General features: G+C 37.1%; 2 protein-coding genes and 1 long non-coding RNA gene across 3 annotated transcripts; all 3 read right to left on the reverse strand.

Annotated features, from left to right (window-relative positions):
* Positions 1-522: 522 nt before the first annotated feature.
* LOC113465370 (acetyl-coenzyme A carboxylase carboxyl transferase subunit beta, chloroplastic-like) lies at positions 523-3,199 on the reverse strand. The gene is made up of 4 exons (XM_026831645.1): positions 3,147-3,199; positions 2,898-2,970; positions 2,577-2,781; positions 523-2,464 (listed from the first exon to the last, which is right to left on the reverse strand). The coding sequence occupies exons 3-4, from the start codon at positions 2,682-2,684 to the stop codon at positions 1,793-1,795; spliced, it is 780 nt and encodes a 259-aa protein (XP_026687446.1). The 5' UTR covers positions 2,685-2,781; positions 2,898-2,970; positions 3,147-3,199; the 3' UTR covers positions 523-1,792.
* Positions 3,200-7,697: 4,498 nt separating this feature from the next.
* LOC103520592 (breast carcinoma-amplified sequence 3 homolog) lies at positions 7,698-10,141 on the reverse strand. The gene is made up of 4 exons (XM_026831644.1): positions 10,047-10,141; positions 9,485-9,609; positions 8,142-8,262; positions 7,698-7,773 (listed from the first exon to the last, which is right to left on the reverse strand). The coding sequence occupies exons 1-4, from the start codon at positions 10,139-10,141 to the stop codon at positions 7,698-7,700; spliced, it is 417 nt and encodes a 138-aa protein (XP_026687445.1).
* Positions 10,142-12,194: 2,053 nt separating this feature from the next.
* Positions 12,195-13,058, reverse strand: LOC113472080. Its single transcript, XR_003394544.1, has 2 exons — positions 12,890-13,058; positions 12,195-12,322 (listed from the first exon to the last, which is right to left on the reverse strand). It is a non-coding gene; the product is annotated as an uncharacterized LOC113472080 (long non-coding RNA).
* Between the last annotated feature and the right edge of the window lie 281 nt (positions 13,059-13,339).

Consider the following 13,339-nt stretch of genomic DNA (forward strand, 5'->3'; position numbering starts at 1 on the left):
CAATGTTTTGGTGCTTCCCCTATCACGAGTATCGCGACTGTACTGTGCAGTGATTCACCCGGTATTCAATAATCAAGATCTTTTCGTTTAGGGGCGATATTCTCAATTTGATTTTCGGGTCTGAATTTCAAAATGAATCATAGGAGGGACTTATTTGAAGTACAAATAACAGATGAAAATGAATTTCCCATTTTTTGGTGCTTCCCCTATCACAAGTAGGGGATTCTCGTTTAAGATTTAAAAGTTGAGTGGACCAAGCCCCCCTGAAAAGTCCCTGCATTAATTACAAATCAAGAGAAGGAGGCTTTATGAACTGTATTTTTCCAAGTAATCACTGCACTCTACACTAAAAATAACACAACACTTTTTCACATTCACGAACACTAATGATTCGAAACTTAAATTTAAACATACAGGTAGAATTAAATTAATATATAAAACGTGGGTGATTATAATATAATCGGTTAATAAGATAAAATAAATATTATTGAAATAAATATTTTGTATAAATAAAAATTTATTCTGGGTTGGTATTGTGGCAATACTAAAATATGACTTGAATCCAACAATCCCTTCCTCTAAAAAAAGACTGAGTGCATCCCTAAAAGGCCAAACGGGTTTAAAAGTGTCCACAGTAGATGGGTGACCCATCGTCAAAAACACCAAGCTCGACGGCACTTAACTTGGTGTTTCTTTATTGTTGGGTTTGGGACGAAAGGGGTTGTTGAATTGTGAACTTTTTGATATGACAAGGGATTTTCCTTAGGTTACTCAAAGTGGAACAGGCTTGCTCCACCTTGATTACCCTAAAGAAAAATGTCCTAAAGCAACTCCAATGAAGAGACGTAACAATGAAGTTCAAACACAGAAATAGAATCATCTAAATCACTATTGAAACAGATTCGAAACACAAAGACTTCAAACGAAGACAGTAGAACACATTATGAAAACATTCGATTCATAAAACCAAAATAAATTGAATAAAAAAACACCACTAAAGGGAATTTCGAGAAATAAGAGAAACAATATAAAATGGATATCATATCCACAGAATAAAAGAACATCCACAATCAGTGAACTTACAAGAGCTGTACGTTAACGCACCACACAAAACACACTTTGGACCTTACGAAACAGATATTATATTCCATAGAATAGAACGTTCATAACACCATAGACGATAAATTTAAAAATCCATAAAATGGATCCATTGGTAATATAAAATGGATGTTATCCACACTCTACAGAATAATAAGAACATCCATGATAAACGAGCATACAAGAGCTTTACTTGCTAACACGCACCACACAAACACACTTTGAACCTTGGGTATAGAGAAAGAATAAAAGTATTTTCCTAGCAAACTAGCACTTAACTAATTAAGTGGGGAAAACTTTTCATGGGTGACTACACAGATTTTTTTATGGGTGAAGGACAAAAGATACTAGGTACTCATTAACTATTTATAAGATTCATTATATTTGCAAATAGGTTCCTAACCATATAACCAAAAAAAGGTGTCATTGATATTGCCAAATGGTCTAAAAGCAGAAGTTCCCAAAACTTTTCTAATTATCCCATGCATTGAGAGTAGGTTACATACCGTCCATGTATCTTTTATTCTTTCTTCAAATTTTTTTAGAACAAAAATAATTTAAAATAGAGATTTCTTTTCAAAAAGAGATAAATCTGTCACAAGTAGTGATTGCTGTATAAATTTCAATGACGGCAGAGAGGTGTAGGGTTTTGCTGAATGTCTGTCCCTCAGATCAAAACCAGGAGGTCGGAATGCTATCTCTTCTTCTTTTTGTTCTTCCTCTTCTTCAGTCCGAGTGTACTGTCTAGCAGACTGTTATCCACTCCTAGCACTTCCGCCGGGGTACGATTGATGTCTATAAAGCTTTGAACATCCGGATAGTCACTGATCAACGCCGGCTCGTTACCAGGGTGTTTCTCTGTTTCCAGATCGCCCTGTATATACACATTGCTCATATCTTCAACAATGTCATCATCGTATTGATCATACTCTATTTCATCTTCATATTGATAGCCGGGTTCCATATCTTCTTCATATGCGTCAACTTCGATACCTTCTTCGTATCGATTTTCATACTCGATATCGTCATATCGATCTTCTACTTCGATATGATTCGCATATCCATTGCCATCAATCACGACCTCTTTGAACTCTTCCTTTTGTTCCTTCTCTTGGTCATGGTGTACAGTTTTGTCTTCTTCATAGTCGATATTCTCTTCAAACAAACTCTCGTCCACTTCTCCTATTTTGTCTCCCAAAGTTTCGACAGGTTCAATGTCTTTCGCCTTTTTCCCTTTCCTGTTTTTCTTTCTACTCTCCACACCATTGCTGGCATCTTGTTCAATAACTGTCTCAATAGTTGGTTCTACATTGACAGAATCATCAAACTCAATAATTTCTTCTCTGACCTCTTCCTCTTTCTTCTTCTTTTTCTTGTTCTTCTTCGTGCTGGCCACATCTTCCATGCTGAATAGATCCTCTACTATGTTCATACTTTGGTTCACCACCTCCACTTGTTCCGAATCCATAGTGATCAACCTTCTTCTTTTTCTTGTTCTTCTTCGTGCTGGCCACATCTTCCATGCTGAATAGATCCTCTACAATGTTCATACTTTGGTTCACCACCTCCACTTGTTCCGAATCCATAGTGATCAAACATTCACTTTCCTTCTCGATAGCTACTTCTTCAGGTTCCTTACTTGGAAGTTCCTTCCTGGTTTGTTCCTTACTTGAGCGTTCATTCCTGGAGGGTTCATTCCCGGTTGGTTCTTTACTGGAGGGTTCATTCCCGGTTGGTTCTTTACTGAGCAACACTTCCTCATCTCCTGGATCTGATTTCTGATCCTTCTGCGTTCATTCCTGGTTGGTTCTTTACTGGAGGGTTCATTCCCGGTTGGTTCTTTACTGAGCAACACTTCCTCATCTCCTGGATCTGATTAGTGATCAAACATTCACTTTCCTTCTCGATAGTTACTTCTTCAGGTTCCTTACTTGGAAGTTCCTTCCTGGTTTGTTCCTTACTTGAGCGTTCATTCCTGGTTGGTTCTTTACTGGAGGGTTCATTCCCGGTTGGTTCTTTACTGAGCAACACTTCCTCATCTCCTGGATCTGATTTCTGATCCTTCTGCTTCTCTGTGACCCACACAACTCGACTGCTACCTGAAACACCTGGGATTTGGACAGACAAAACAATTAAAAATTAGGGGAGGGTTGGTTGTTGCGCTGTTTAAAGGATTTCGGGTGAGCTTTGGAAAGCTCGTCAGAATGCGATGAAAAGTAGAGCCTTTTCCTGAACATTCTGAAATCAAACGCGCATATGAAAATGGTTAAATGGCAAACTTCGAAACAAAATTACAAGAGCTTTGTAAAAAAAAAAAAAAATATAATTTCAAACAATTCTAAAAATAAATTGAAAATGTACATGGGCATTTTGAACACAGTATATTACAAATCTACAAAGCAATCTAATGGATTGCAAGTGCTAGATAGAGCAGGCAAGAAGAAATTTTAGTAAGTTGAAATTACCTTTTCAAAACAACCAACGGATCAAGAAATATGATAAAAAATAAGTCATTGTCCAATCCAATTAGTACAAAGAGGGAAAAAGGTGCAAAAGAATTAATCAAATTAATAAAGAATATAAAACAGGTTTACAATCTCTTAAACTTATATCTAGTTTCTTAATATTGCAAAACTTATGTTATTTATAAAAGTTGTCAAATGCTTTGAATCTTATTATAAAACCATCACACATTCTAGCTTAATATCTTTCTTTTTTTATGGTCATAAATTGATAAATAATACCCCTGTATATAATACAGAGATAATTTGTTCAAGACAAAGGTATTTGGTCCGAGTTCAACAAAGTCGGATCAGAGAAAAGGATTATTTTAGTTGAAATAACAAGCATTTATTTATAAACAAAATTGTTAGAAATTTAAATTTATGTAGATATAGAAATCCAAGTATTATTTCGTAAGCTTGATTACCTAATCATAATCAATAAATAGTGATAAATGTTAATGGGAAAATTTAATCAAGTATTATAGGACATGGGTGCAGTTTTTGAAGATAATTAAAAAATTATTGAAACAACCATAACCAGAAAGTCGGTTGTTGTTATTATTAGTTGTGAATTCATATCAACCAAACTTGAGGAGCTGCGGATATTTTTGTGACTTTCGAAAATGAGAGAATGAAAACAAATCTTTAACCATCTTTGAAACATTGTTAATTTTTTATTCAATACAATCGATCAATTAATTTAAATTTAATATTAAAAATAATGCGAACTTCCATCTTTCAAATTATCCATACAGAATTTACTTTTCGGAAATGGTTGAATGGTTGAAAGATTCGATCCCCTTTACCAAAATATATTTTGCAGTTTTCAACCATTCCAAGGATTTTTTCTCTTAGAAAATCACAACATGCACAGAAATTTTAATATTAAGAAATAACTATTCTATTCACACTTCTTTGTACTGCCAAATAAACTAATATCAAATCGAAGAGACCATAACAGAACAATGCTATGAGAAAACATGAGGAGACAATAGGAGAAAAGGTTGATATAAAAAACATTATAAAATGAAATAAGGAAAGTAAAAATCAGAGTCAGATAAGTTAATCTCCGGAAAATAAGTAAAGCGAATGTAAAAATATTCGGAAGTTGTGTAAAATTTTAATAACTTTCAGAAATACTTCGTTCTTGGCGTTTGAATTTTCAACAAAAAAGGTTTTTTTGGGGGGATATCACTATTTTTTGTCATAACTATAAAGCACAACTACTGAAAAAACACGTCACTTATGTGATTATAACTATACCGGGACTATTTCGACATCCCGCTACATAAATGCGAGCCAATATTCTGCACTTCCTCATAACTATAACCACAATATCTCTCAGTAGCGCTGTCAACCGCGCTCCTTAATATTTCAAATTTGAGCTTCTGCGCATGAGCAGGAACAAAACACTTGAACATCAATCTTACTTATGGTTATAGATCATAAGTGCAAAAATCTCTTAAAATAAACAGGGTAGTTTGAAGTAGAGTAGGTAGTGTAAAAAGTACAAAACTGTCTCTCGGTGACTAGGATAGATTGATGTGTATTCCATTGTAGACGAAAAGAATACTTTGTTTTTGAATTTCGAGGAAAAAAATACTATCTTAGGAAATAAAACTATGGAATGCCACTGGAATTTGAGGAATGCAAGGATAAAGAACTCAACTAAGTTAACTTTTGAAGAAGATCTGAAGTATGAAAATCTGAGCTTGACTTACTATGTTGAATAACCTACAGAATATACCTCGTTATTTTCTGACAGGGCAGGACAACCAAATTTTGCCTGACAGTTCAAACGACAAAACACACCTAAAAATTCAAATTTGAGGAAAGAACAAATTTACCGGTGTCAAAGTAAGTTTTAATAGTAAAGTGAGTAGCGTGGTTCTCGTCAGAGTGTAAATTGACAGTTCAAACGACAAAACACACCTAAAAGTTCAAATTTGAGGAAAGAACAAATTTGCCGGTGTCAAAGTAATTTTAACAGTAAAGTGAGTAGCGTGGTTCTCGTCAGAGTGTAAATCAAATTTAACAAAATTTGCAGCTAATACGGAAATATGTAGAAATTGAGCAAAGTAGGAGAAAGAGGAAGGAATACAGAGGTTTGAAAAATCTTCAATTTGGTAGAAAACAAAGAGAATATTCACTATGAATATACCTCGTTATTTTCTGACAGGGCAGGATGAGATTGAAAAGTCACTTTACCTCCGCGATTTACGTTTTCAGGCAGTTAATTTCAAACAACCAAATTTTGCCCGACAGTTCAAACGACAAAACACACCTAAAAGTTCAAATTTGAGGAAAGAACAAATTTACCGGTGTCAAAGTAAGTTTTAATAGTAAAGTGAGTAGCGTGGTTCTCGTCAGAGTGTAAATCAAATTTAACAAAATTTGCAGCTAATACGGAAATATGTGGAAATTGAGCAAAGTAGGAGAAAGAGGAAGGAATACAGAGGTTTGAAAAATCTTCAATTTGATAGAAAACAAAGAGAATATTCACTATATAAAAAAAAATTAAAAGGGGAACCTGAGCTGGTATAACAGAAGAATAAAGGAGAAGGGAGAAAACATGTTGAGTCTTTACATCTAAACTAACTATAAAAATATTAAAAACTAAAGATTTCCATGAACAAAAAATATATGAACTAGAAAAATAAAATTTGAAAGACACAATATTATACTTTTATGGATTTAAATTAACTTAAAATTTAAAGTATTTACTTAAACTTAAATAAAAAATCTCCAACTTAAACTAACGATAGAGTTCGCAAAAAATATTCAATATTTTCTTTCGGGCAGATTTATTTAGTTAGTAATAATGCCCACAGAGGAAAATTGTGGCACTTGGGAATTTTTGGTTTTTCAGTAAAAAATTTCCCATTTAAACCATTTAGGAATAAAGTTATAAAATCCAAGACAAACGGACCTTTTTACCGATTTTATAATCCATCCAAAAGCGCAGATAATTCTTAATTCTGCTTCAATAAAAGCATAGAAAATGGTCAAGTTAAAAGCGACGGAACTATTATATTAACACAGGTAGGTTAAAACCTCGTTCTAGGTTGGTATGCTGAGATGTCGGATATACATAATTTGAAGGAATTAGCGGAGTTCTTAATCTACGAGGATATAAAAATGGATTTTCAGATTGTTTGATACTTTATTTTCAAGATCTGGTATTTAATTGCTGAATGAACTATTATATTAACAGAGGTAGGTTAAAACCTCGTCCTAGGTTGGTTTGCTGAGATGTCGGATATAATATGAAGGAATTCGCGGAGTTCTTAATCTACGAGGATATAAAAATGGATTTTTAGATTGTTTGATACTTTATTTTCAAGATCTGGTATTTAATTGCTGAATAATTTTTGGGGAAAAACATGGCCCTCAGACTAAAAAGACCCATTTCCAACAAGACTCCTGTTGATTTTATTTCTAAAATTACCACGGACGTTAGCGGACATCTCAGCATAACCAGCCTCAAACTTTGTCAGTACAAACAAGTATAGGCAGTTGAGTGGTTAAGTGTCCCCCCGGGGGGTGTTTAGAAAAATCACACGGGTTCGTCATTACAGATGCAAGGTTCAAGGTTCCACAACCAACAAGCATGTACGAAAGAAGGGGGAAGAGACGTGGGGGTCCCGGAATTAAGGAGGGGTGCGGGATTGTCGACAGCCCCCCTATCGACAGGGTCAATGCTGGTCCTGGTCTAAGGGTCGCTCCATAGGGTCGACATCTGTGGACAACCCCCACAAGTCTTTTAGTCAGGAGGGGGTTAATGTGACTAGCGACAAAGGGGTTCATAACGACAGCATGTGTTAACTGACCGAAAAGGATAGTTCAAGAGCCTTTATTGACATGGGAAATGGGGTTCAACATAACGTAAGAATGGGGTAAGACGTTAAGTGACCGAAAGGGGATAGTTTGAGCTGTTTGAGTGCCTTTAGCAACATGGAACACAGGTCCAATATAAAAACAGCAAGGGTTAAATGATCGAAAAGGGATAATTTGAGTGCATTTAACGACATGGGACACGGGGTCAACACGACAAAATGGGTTAAGTGACCGAAAAAGGGGACAATTAGGGAACCTTTACCGAGGCGTGGGGGTTCCAAAAGCTACTCCGGGTGCTAGAAAGCACGTAAAGCCATCCCCTTCAGTCAGCAATCTTGTGAAAGTTAATACATATTAAGACTAGATGGTGTTAAAAGAGTGTTCAAATTAGGACTAGAGACTAACACCAGTATTTATGAACGAAAATTATCGCTCTCAAGACAGACTCAAATCAATTTGGCCAATCAGATGTTTGAAATGGATGCTTCAGTGCGATTGAGAGCCAGTTGTTTGTTCATAAGTATGGGTGTTAAAGTTAACCAATGGGGGGGTCTAATGGTTGCAGGAAAATAATACATTACTTTCCTTATTTTAGGATAAGGGAAGTAAAATAGAGCCAATAGATAAGAGTACACAGAAAGTGAGGTGGAATTAGAGAACAAAAGAAAGGAGAAAATGTACAAAGTAAAAAGAAATACATACGTAACACAACGAAGGATAAGTAAGGATAGAAAAGAGAAAATATTTAAGAAGGGATGGTGTGGGTGTGAAGCTCCCCACCTGTCCAACTCCTCCATGAACCGGGGAGACTGGTCTGAACTTCCTGTTAGGGTGGAAATGAGGAACTTCATTAATAAGAATGGTATTTTAACTCATTAATTCCTGTGAGGGGGAAAATAAGGGACTTTGTTAAGTCGAGTCGGATGAAAGTCAACAAGTATCCAAAAAACATATAACGGTAAACAATAATGTCAATACATAGGATGTCTAATATAAACCTAACCAATCAAACTTCATTATTGACAATGGTGTTTCAATAAATTAATTCCTGCGAGGGGAAAATATTGAACTTCATTAACTCGAGTCGGATGAAAAGTCCACAATTAAGTATCCAAAAAACATATAACGATAAGCAATCATGTCGATACATAGGATGTGTAGATTCGTAGATTCTTAGTAGCTTAACCCATCCTTTAGGGCTGTTCGCCCCTACACCTAAGCCTCGGAGTGGGCTTTTTGTGTTTGAGAACTTCATCAGTAAGAATGGTATTTTAACTCATTAATTCCTGTGAGGGGGAAAATAAGGGACTTCGTTAAGTCGAGTCGGATGAAAAAGTCAACAACTAGCCAAAGAACATATAACGGTAAACAATAATGTCAATACATAGGATGTCTAATATTAACCTAACCAATCAAACTTCATTAATGACAATGGTGTTTCAATAAATTAATTCCTGTGAGGGGGAAAATAAAGAACTTCATTAACTCGAGTCGGATGAAAAGTCCACAATTAAGTATCCAAAAAACATATAACGGTAAGCAATCATGTCGATACATAGGATGTGTAATATAAACCTGACCAATAATCGAACTTCATCAAATCATCAATAACAACAATGGTGGTGTTTCAATAATAAAAAAAAATGATAATGATAATTGAAAAGCCTTTGACAGGATTGATTATGTAAAAATTGATAAAGATCGTAGAACAAAAGAAATATTGAGAAAACTGACATGAAACACATACAAACACTTCATCAGCTCTATTGGAAACAAATGGGAAACGTGAAATTAGGAAGAACTTTTTTTCGATTTGGAAAGGTCTCCAACAAGGCTGTTCGATTGTTCACAATAATTATAACTACATTATTTACCCATTACTTCTTTTATTTCTCCCCACATTTTTATTTAATATATTACGTATGTACTTCTCGTTTAGCAGTTAGTTACATGAATTGTTTCTAAAAAATTATAGCATTATAGGCACTTGAGACTGAACTTGCTTAAATGCAAGTCACACCTTTTTTGAATGGGAAAGAACTTACCTGTAGAGACAGTTTCAATAAGAACAGGTACATTTTTGTTGGACTTCTCAATATTCATTGGAGTAGACCTGGTTGGCATCGTGTTGACATTAGTGGTTACGATATTGTCAAATGAAAATTCACCACTGAAATGAAAAGGAAAAGAGTATAAGATAAGAATAGAATAGAATATACCTTGTTTATCCTGCCCGAATAGGACTGAAAAGTCCCTTTACCCCAGCAGTCTAAACAAGGTCTCGTATATAAGATAAGAAATCAATCAATTTATTTTCGAAGGACAATGATATTTTGGAATATGATATTGAATTGAAATGAATTGTCAGTTATTTAATTTGCCAGCCTAGCTTGGAACGTAGCGGACCTGTCTTGTAATGTATGTACGTAAGCGTTAACGCTAGGTTGCGGGTTCTATTCCCGCCCTGGGCAAACTTTATCCTAAATAAATCGCGTTCGTTCTCGGAACGGCTGGCTTTGCCCTATCCTGTCTTCCTTCTCTCTTTGATTTCGGACGTTAAAGCCTCCATTCTTACAGTTCCCTCTATCAAACCTCTATTCTTCTTACCTGGGAGGAGGAGTGTAAGTTTTGAAGGAGAACTGGGGTCCCATCCAAAGTCTTCTGTGAGGACCTGCATGGGTTATAATTTCCACCTGAAACATAATCCACACACAAAAGAGGCAAGTTAGACCAAAGAAACAAATATTTTACACCAGAGCCATACATTGCAATCATTTTTTTTTATATACAAGAGTCCATATTTTACATTGCAAACATTTTACACCAGAGCCATATTTTACATTGCAAACATTTTACACCATAACCATATTTTACATTACAAATGGGACTTGGATTTTTCCCAACTTTTTACATAGGAATCGACCAATTATTTGTAAATTTTACCCATTTGCAACTGTTCTATTACACGACAGGTAGGAATTTTTCACGATGGTTGACTGCGGTTCAGGATGAGAAAATTAAACATGGCAAGAGACCTCACACTGGTGTATGACAAATAATAATAATAAAAATAATAGACTCTTGAGTGGAATGTGTAACCACTAGGTGAGGTTAACGCCGGAGGCGTTCTCTACCACCTAACCCTTAGAGTTCCATTATTATGTGGTCACACTCTCAAATAAACGGCACATTCGGCGAAAACTAAAGCCGCTAAAACAAAACATAGGAACTCACCTTTACACTAATCGAACTGTCATCGGCCGAGTGCTGTCTAGGACCCAAACCCCCACCATGAGTTCCGCTCGTGTTATTGCTAGAGTTGGACAGTTGTCTTCTAATCTGGGCGAGGGGTGCTATCACCATGGGACTAGATGGTGCCAGCAATGCTACAGAGGAGGAGGAAGAGGGGGAGGTGGACAGGTCTGTACCGCTACCCCCTAGGGGGGACTTGTGGCCTTTGCCAGGGGCGGCGGCAGAGGTGACTACAGACACGATGCCGGCACTCTTGTGGAACCTGGAGGAAACGGTTGTATTATAGATAGGCTGCTAATGAGGAGAGCGTGGGTTCTATCCCGGCCGAGGTATGAAATTTTATCCCATTACATTACACTTGAAATGGGGGTCCTTTTCTGATGAATTCCTGTGTGCGGATCCAGTATGTAAGGCACACTATTGCCATCCATTCTTGTTGTTTCACTACTTCACCTTCAACTGGCTTTCTCCCTATCCTGCTTCTTCTCTTCTTTCGATTTCGGGCGATAAGCCATAGAAGTTACAGATCCCTCTGTCAAACCTCTTCAAAAAAAAAAAAAAAAAAAAAAAAAAAAAAAAAAAGTTCGAAATACAATGAATAACGGGCAAGTGCTCCCTGACTGCAGGAGCCGTTCACAACGACAGAAGTTTAACTTGGAATATGGGGCCAGGGGTGTTCCTAATGGAATGTTGTTGTTGTTTTCTGATGATGCGTTTTTTTTCTTTTTAATCGCATAAACTGGTTTAACAAAGGTATGATTCGTGTTTCGAATCAATCATACAAAGGAAATGAAATCTTTAAACCTTACCTGTTGGACACATCCTATTGCGAGCAACATGTGGTGTGGTGTGGGTCCTTACCAATCCGCCCCCATACATATGTCGGACTGGGGACGTGGCGTTGTGCCTCCTTCAGAGAACTGACAGCTACCCAGCCGCGGTCAACGAGAACGTAATGTCCTGAACACAGCGTGGTGGTCTCCCTCTGGACAATTGGAGCGTGAATTGGGTTTAATTTTTCATTATCCTTATGAATAAACCTAATCAAGCTGTGTAGAGCCGGGCAGCCAAGAAAATCGAGTTTTTTTTTCCAGAGGTTTGGATAGAAGGGAAACTGTGAACTGCCTAAGGTCTTATCGTCCCCGAGAATCGAAGAGAAAAGGAAGACAAAGACAGGGAGAAAGCCATCGGGATAGAAATCCGCCCTGGTGGGAAATCGAAAAACCCGCGGTCGTAGACACTTGACAAGGGCAGACGTGCCAGCGCTCCTGTACAATAACTTTAGTGGATTTCAACTAAACTTCTTCAGTCTTTAGAGACTGTAAGCTAACAGCTGTCAAGTTGAATTTGTTTTTGGTTTAGGCTGGCTTAGGACCAACAAGAGTTGGTGACCCGACCATAGACCTTATCGAACTCTCTTACCTGTGAAGTATATACAAATGATGAACGCTGGCATGAGAAGGTCCCGCCTTACTCGGTTCTATCCTGAACACATTGAACTTATGTCCTCGCTTCTCCGCTGTTAGGAGAAGGAGTCCCGTGGGATCGAAACTGAGGGCCACTATGGGCGTGGTGTGGGCCACGAAATGAGAAACGATGGAGCCTTCCTTCTTGTTCTCACCGGACTTGCACTGAAAATAGATACGCATGGGAATTTATTGTTAAAAGAACGTAGCGACTTTTCAGTTTTAACTTTACATTTGCTTAATAAATTTTGGGCCCGAATCGGCCCTTTGGGAGCCCATACGGATCATTTTCTGAATGAGCTCGTTTTTTTCTTTTTCTTTAGCTTTGATAGAGAGAATGGTAACAAAGGAGGTTTAATCGTCCAGAAATCAAAGAGAGGAGGGCAAAGATAGAAAAAATCTCGGGAAAGAAGCCTTATCTGTCTAGGATAAAGATACTCCGGGCAGACACTGAATCACCCAGCCTAAACTACATAAATAATAATGATAATAATAAAAACTGATAGGGTGCCTAAAGTTTTAGGAGACTCAGGGACCTTAGGGTGGGAAAACTCTATTATTGGGTTACTTCCCCTGATTTAGATGTTGGAATGCTATTTTAAAGTATCAATCTTCCTGATACAAGAGTACCGGAACCCAGTCACTCAATTGAGCTTCAAACACCCTAGTTTTTTCTCGGTGTAGGCTGGCGAAACTCTAAAATTTATTAAACTACCAAGTAGTAATTCTCACCTCTATATCCAGAACAGTAACGATACCAGGGCACAGTCCATCCTGAGTGTTCGAATCGAAACTATTCACATGTCCCGTACCAGTCAGGCTATTGGCGACAGTACCACTGAGCTCCCTCAGTCCTTTACCCAGAGACTTGGCAGCTTGTAGTACCGTAGCAGTGTAGCTTACAGAGAGTGTTTCTTTATTGTTGGGTTTGGGACGAAAGGGGTTGTTGAATTGTGAACTTTTTGATATGACAAGGGATTTTCCTTTGGTTACTCAAAGTGGAACAGGCTTGCTCCACCTTGATTACCCTTAAGAAAAATGTCCTAAAGCAACTCCAATGAAGAGACGTAACAATGAAGTTCAAACACAGAAATAGAATCATCTAAATCACTATTGAAACAGATTCGAAACACAAAGACTTCAAACGAAGACAGTAGAACACATTATGAAAACATTCGATTC

Source organism: Diaphorina citri, unplaced genomic scaffold (genome assembly GCF_000475195.1).
Source record: "Diaphorina citri unplaced genomic scaffold, Diaci psyllid genome assembly version 1.1 scaffold3815, whole genome shotgun sequence".
Classification (NCBI taxonomy): Eukaryota; Metazoa; Arthropoda; class Insecta; order Hemiptera; family Psyllidae; genus Diaphorina; species Diaphorina citri.

Bases quoted from the DNA above. Each gene is read 5' to 3' on its own strand.
- LOC113465370 (XM_026831645.1), bottom strand. From the start codon at position 2,684: ATGGATTCGGAACAAGTGGAGGTGGTGAACCAAAGTATGAACATTGTA. The intron at 2,465-2,576 runs GTTGATCACTAT...AACAAGAAAAAG, and splicing joins AGAACAAGAAAAAGAAGAAG to AAGAAGAAAGAGGAAGAGGT.
- LOC103520592 (XM_026831644.1), bottom strand. From the start codon at position 10,141: ATGTTTCAGGTGGAAATTATAACCCATGCAGGTCCTCACAGAAGACTT. The intron at 9,610-10,046 runs GTAAGAAGAATA...TTTTCATTTCAG, and splicing joins ACTTACACTCCTCCTCCCAG to TGGTGAATTTTCATTTGACA. The intron at 7,774-8,141 runs GTATGTATTTCT...AACTTTCACAAG, and splicing joins CTTATCCTTCGTTGTGTTAC to ATTGCTGACTGAAGGGGATG.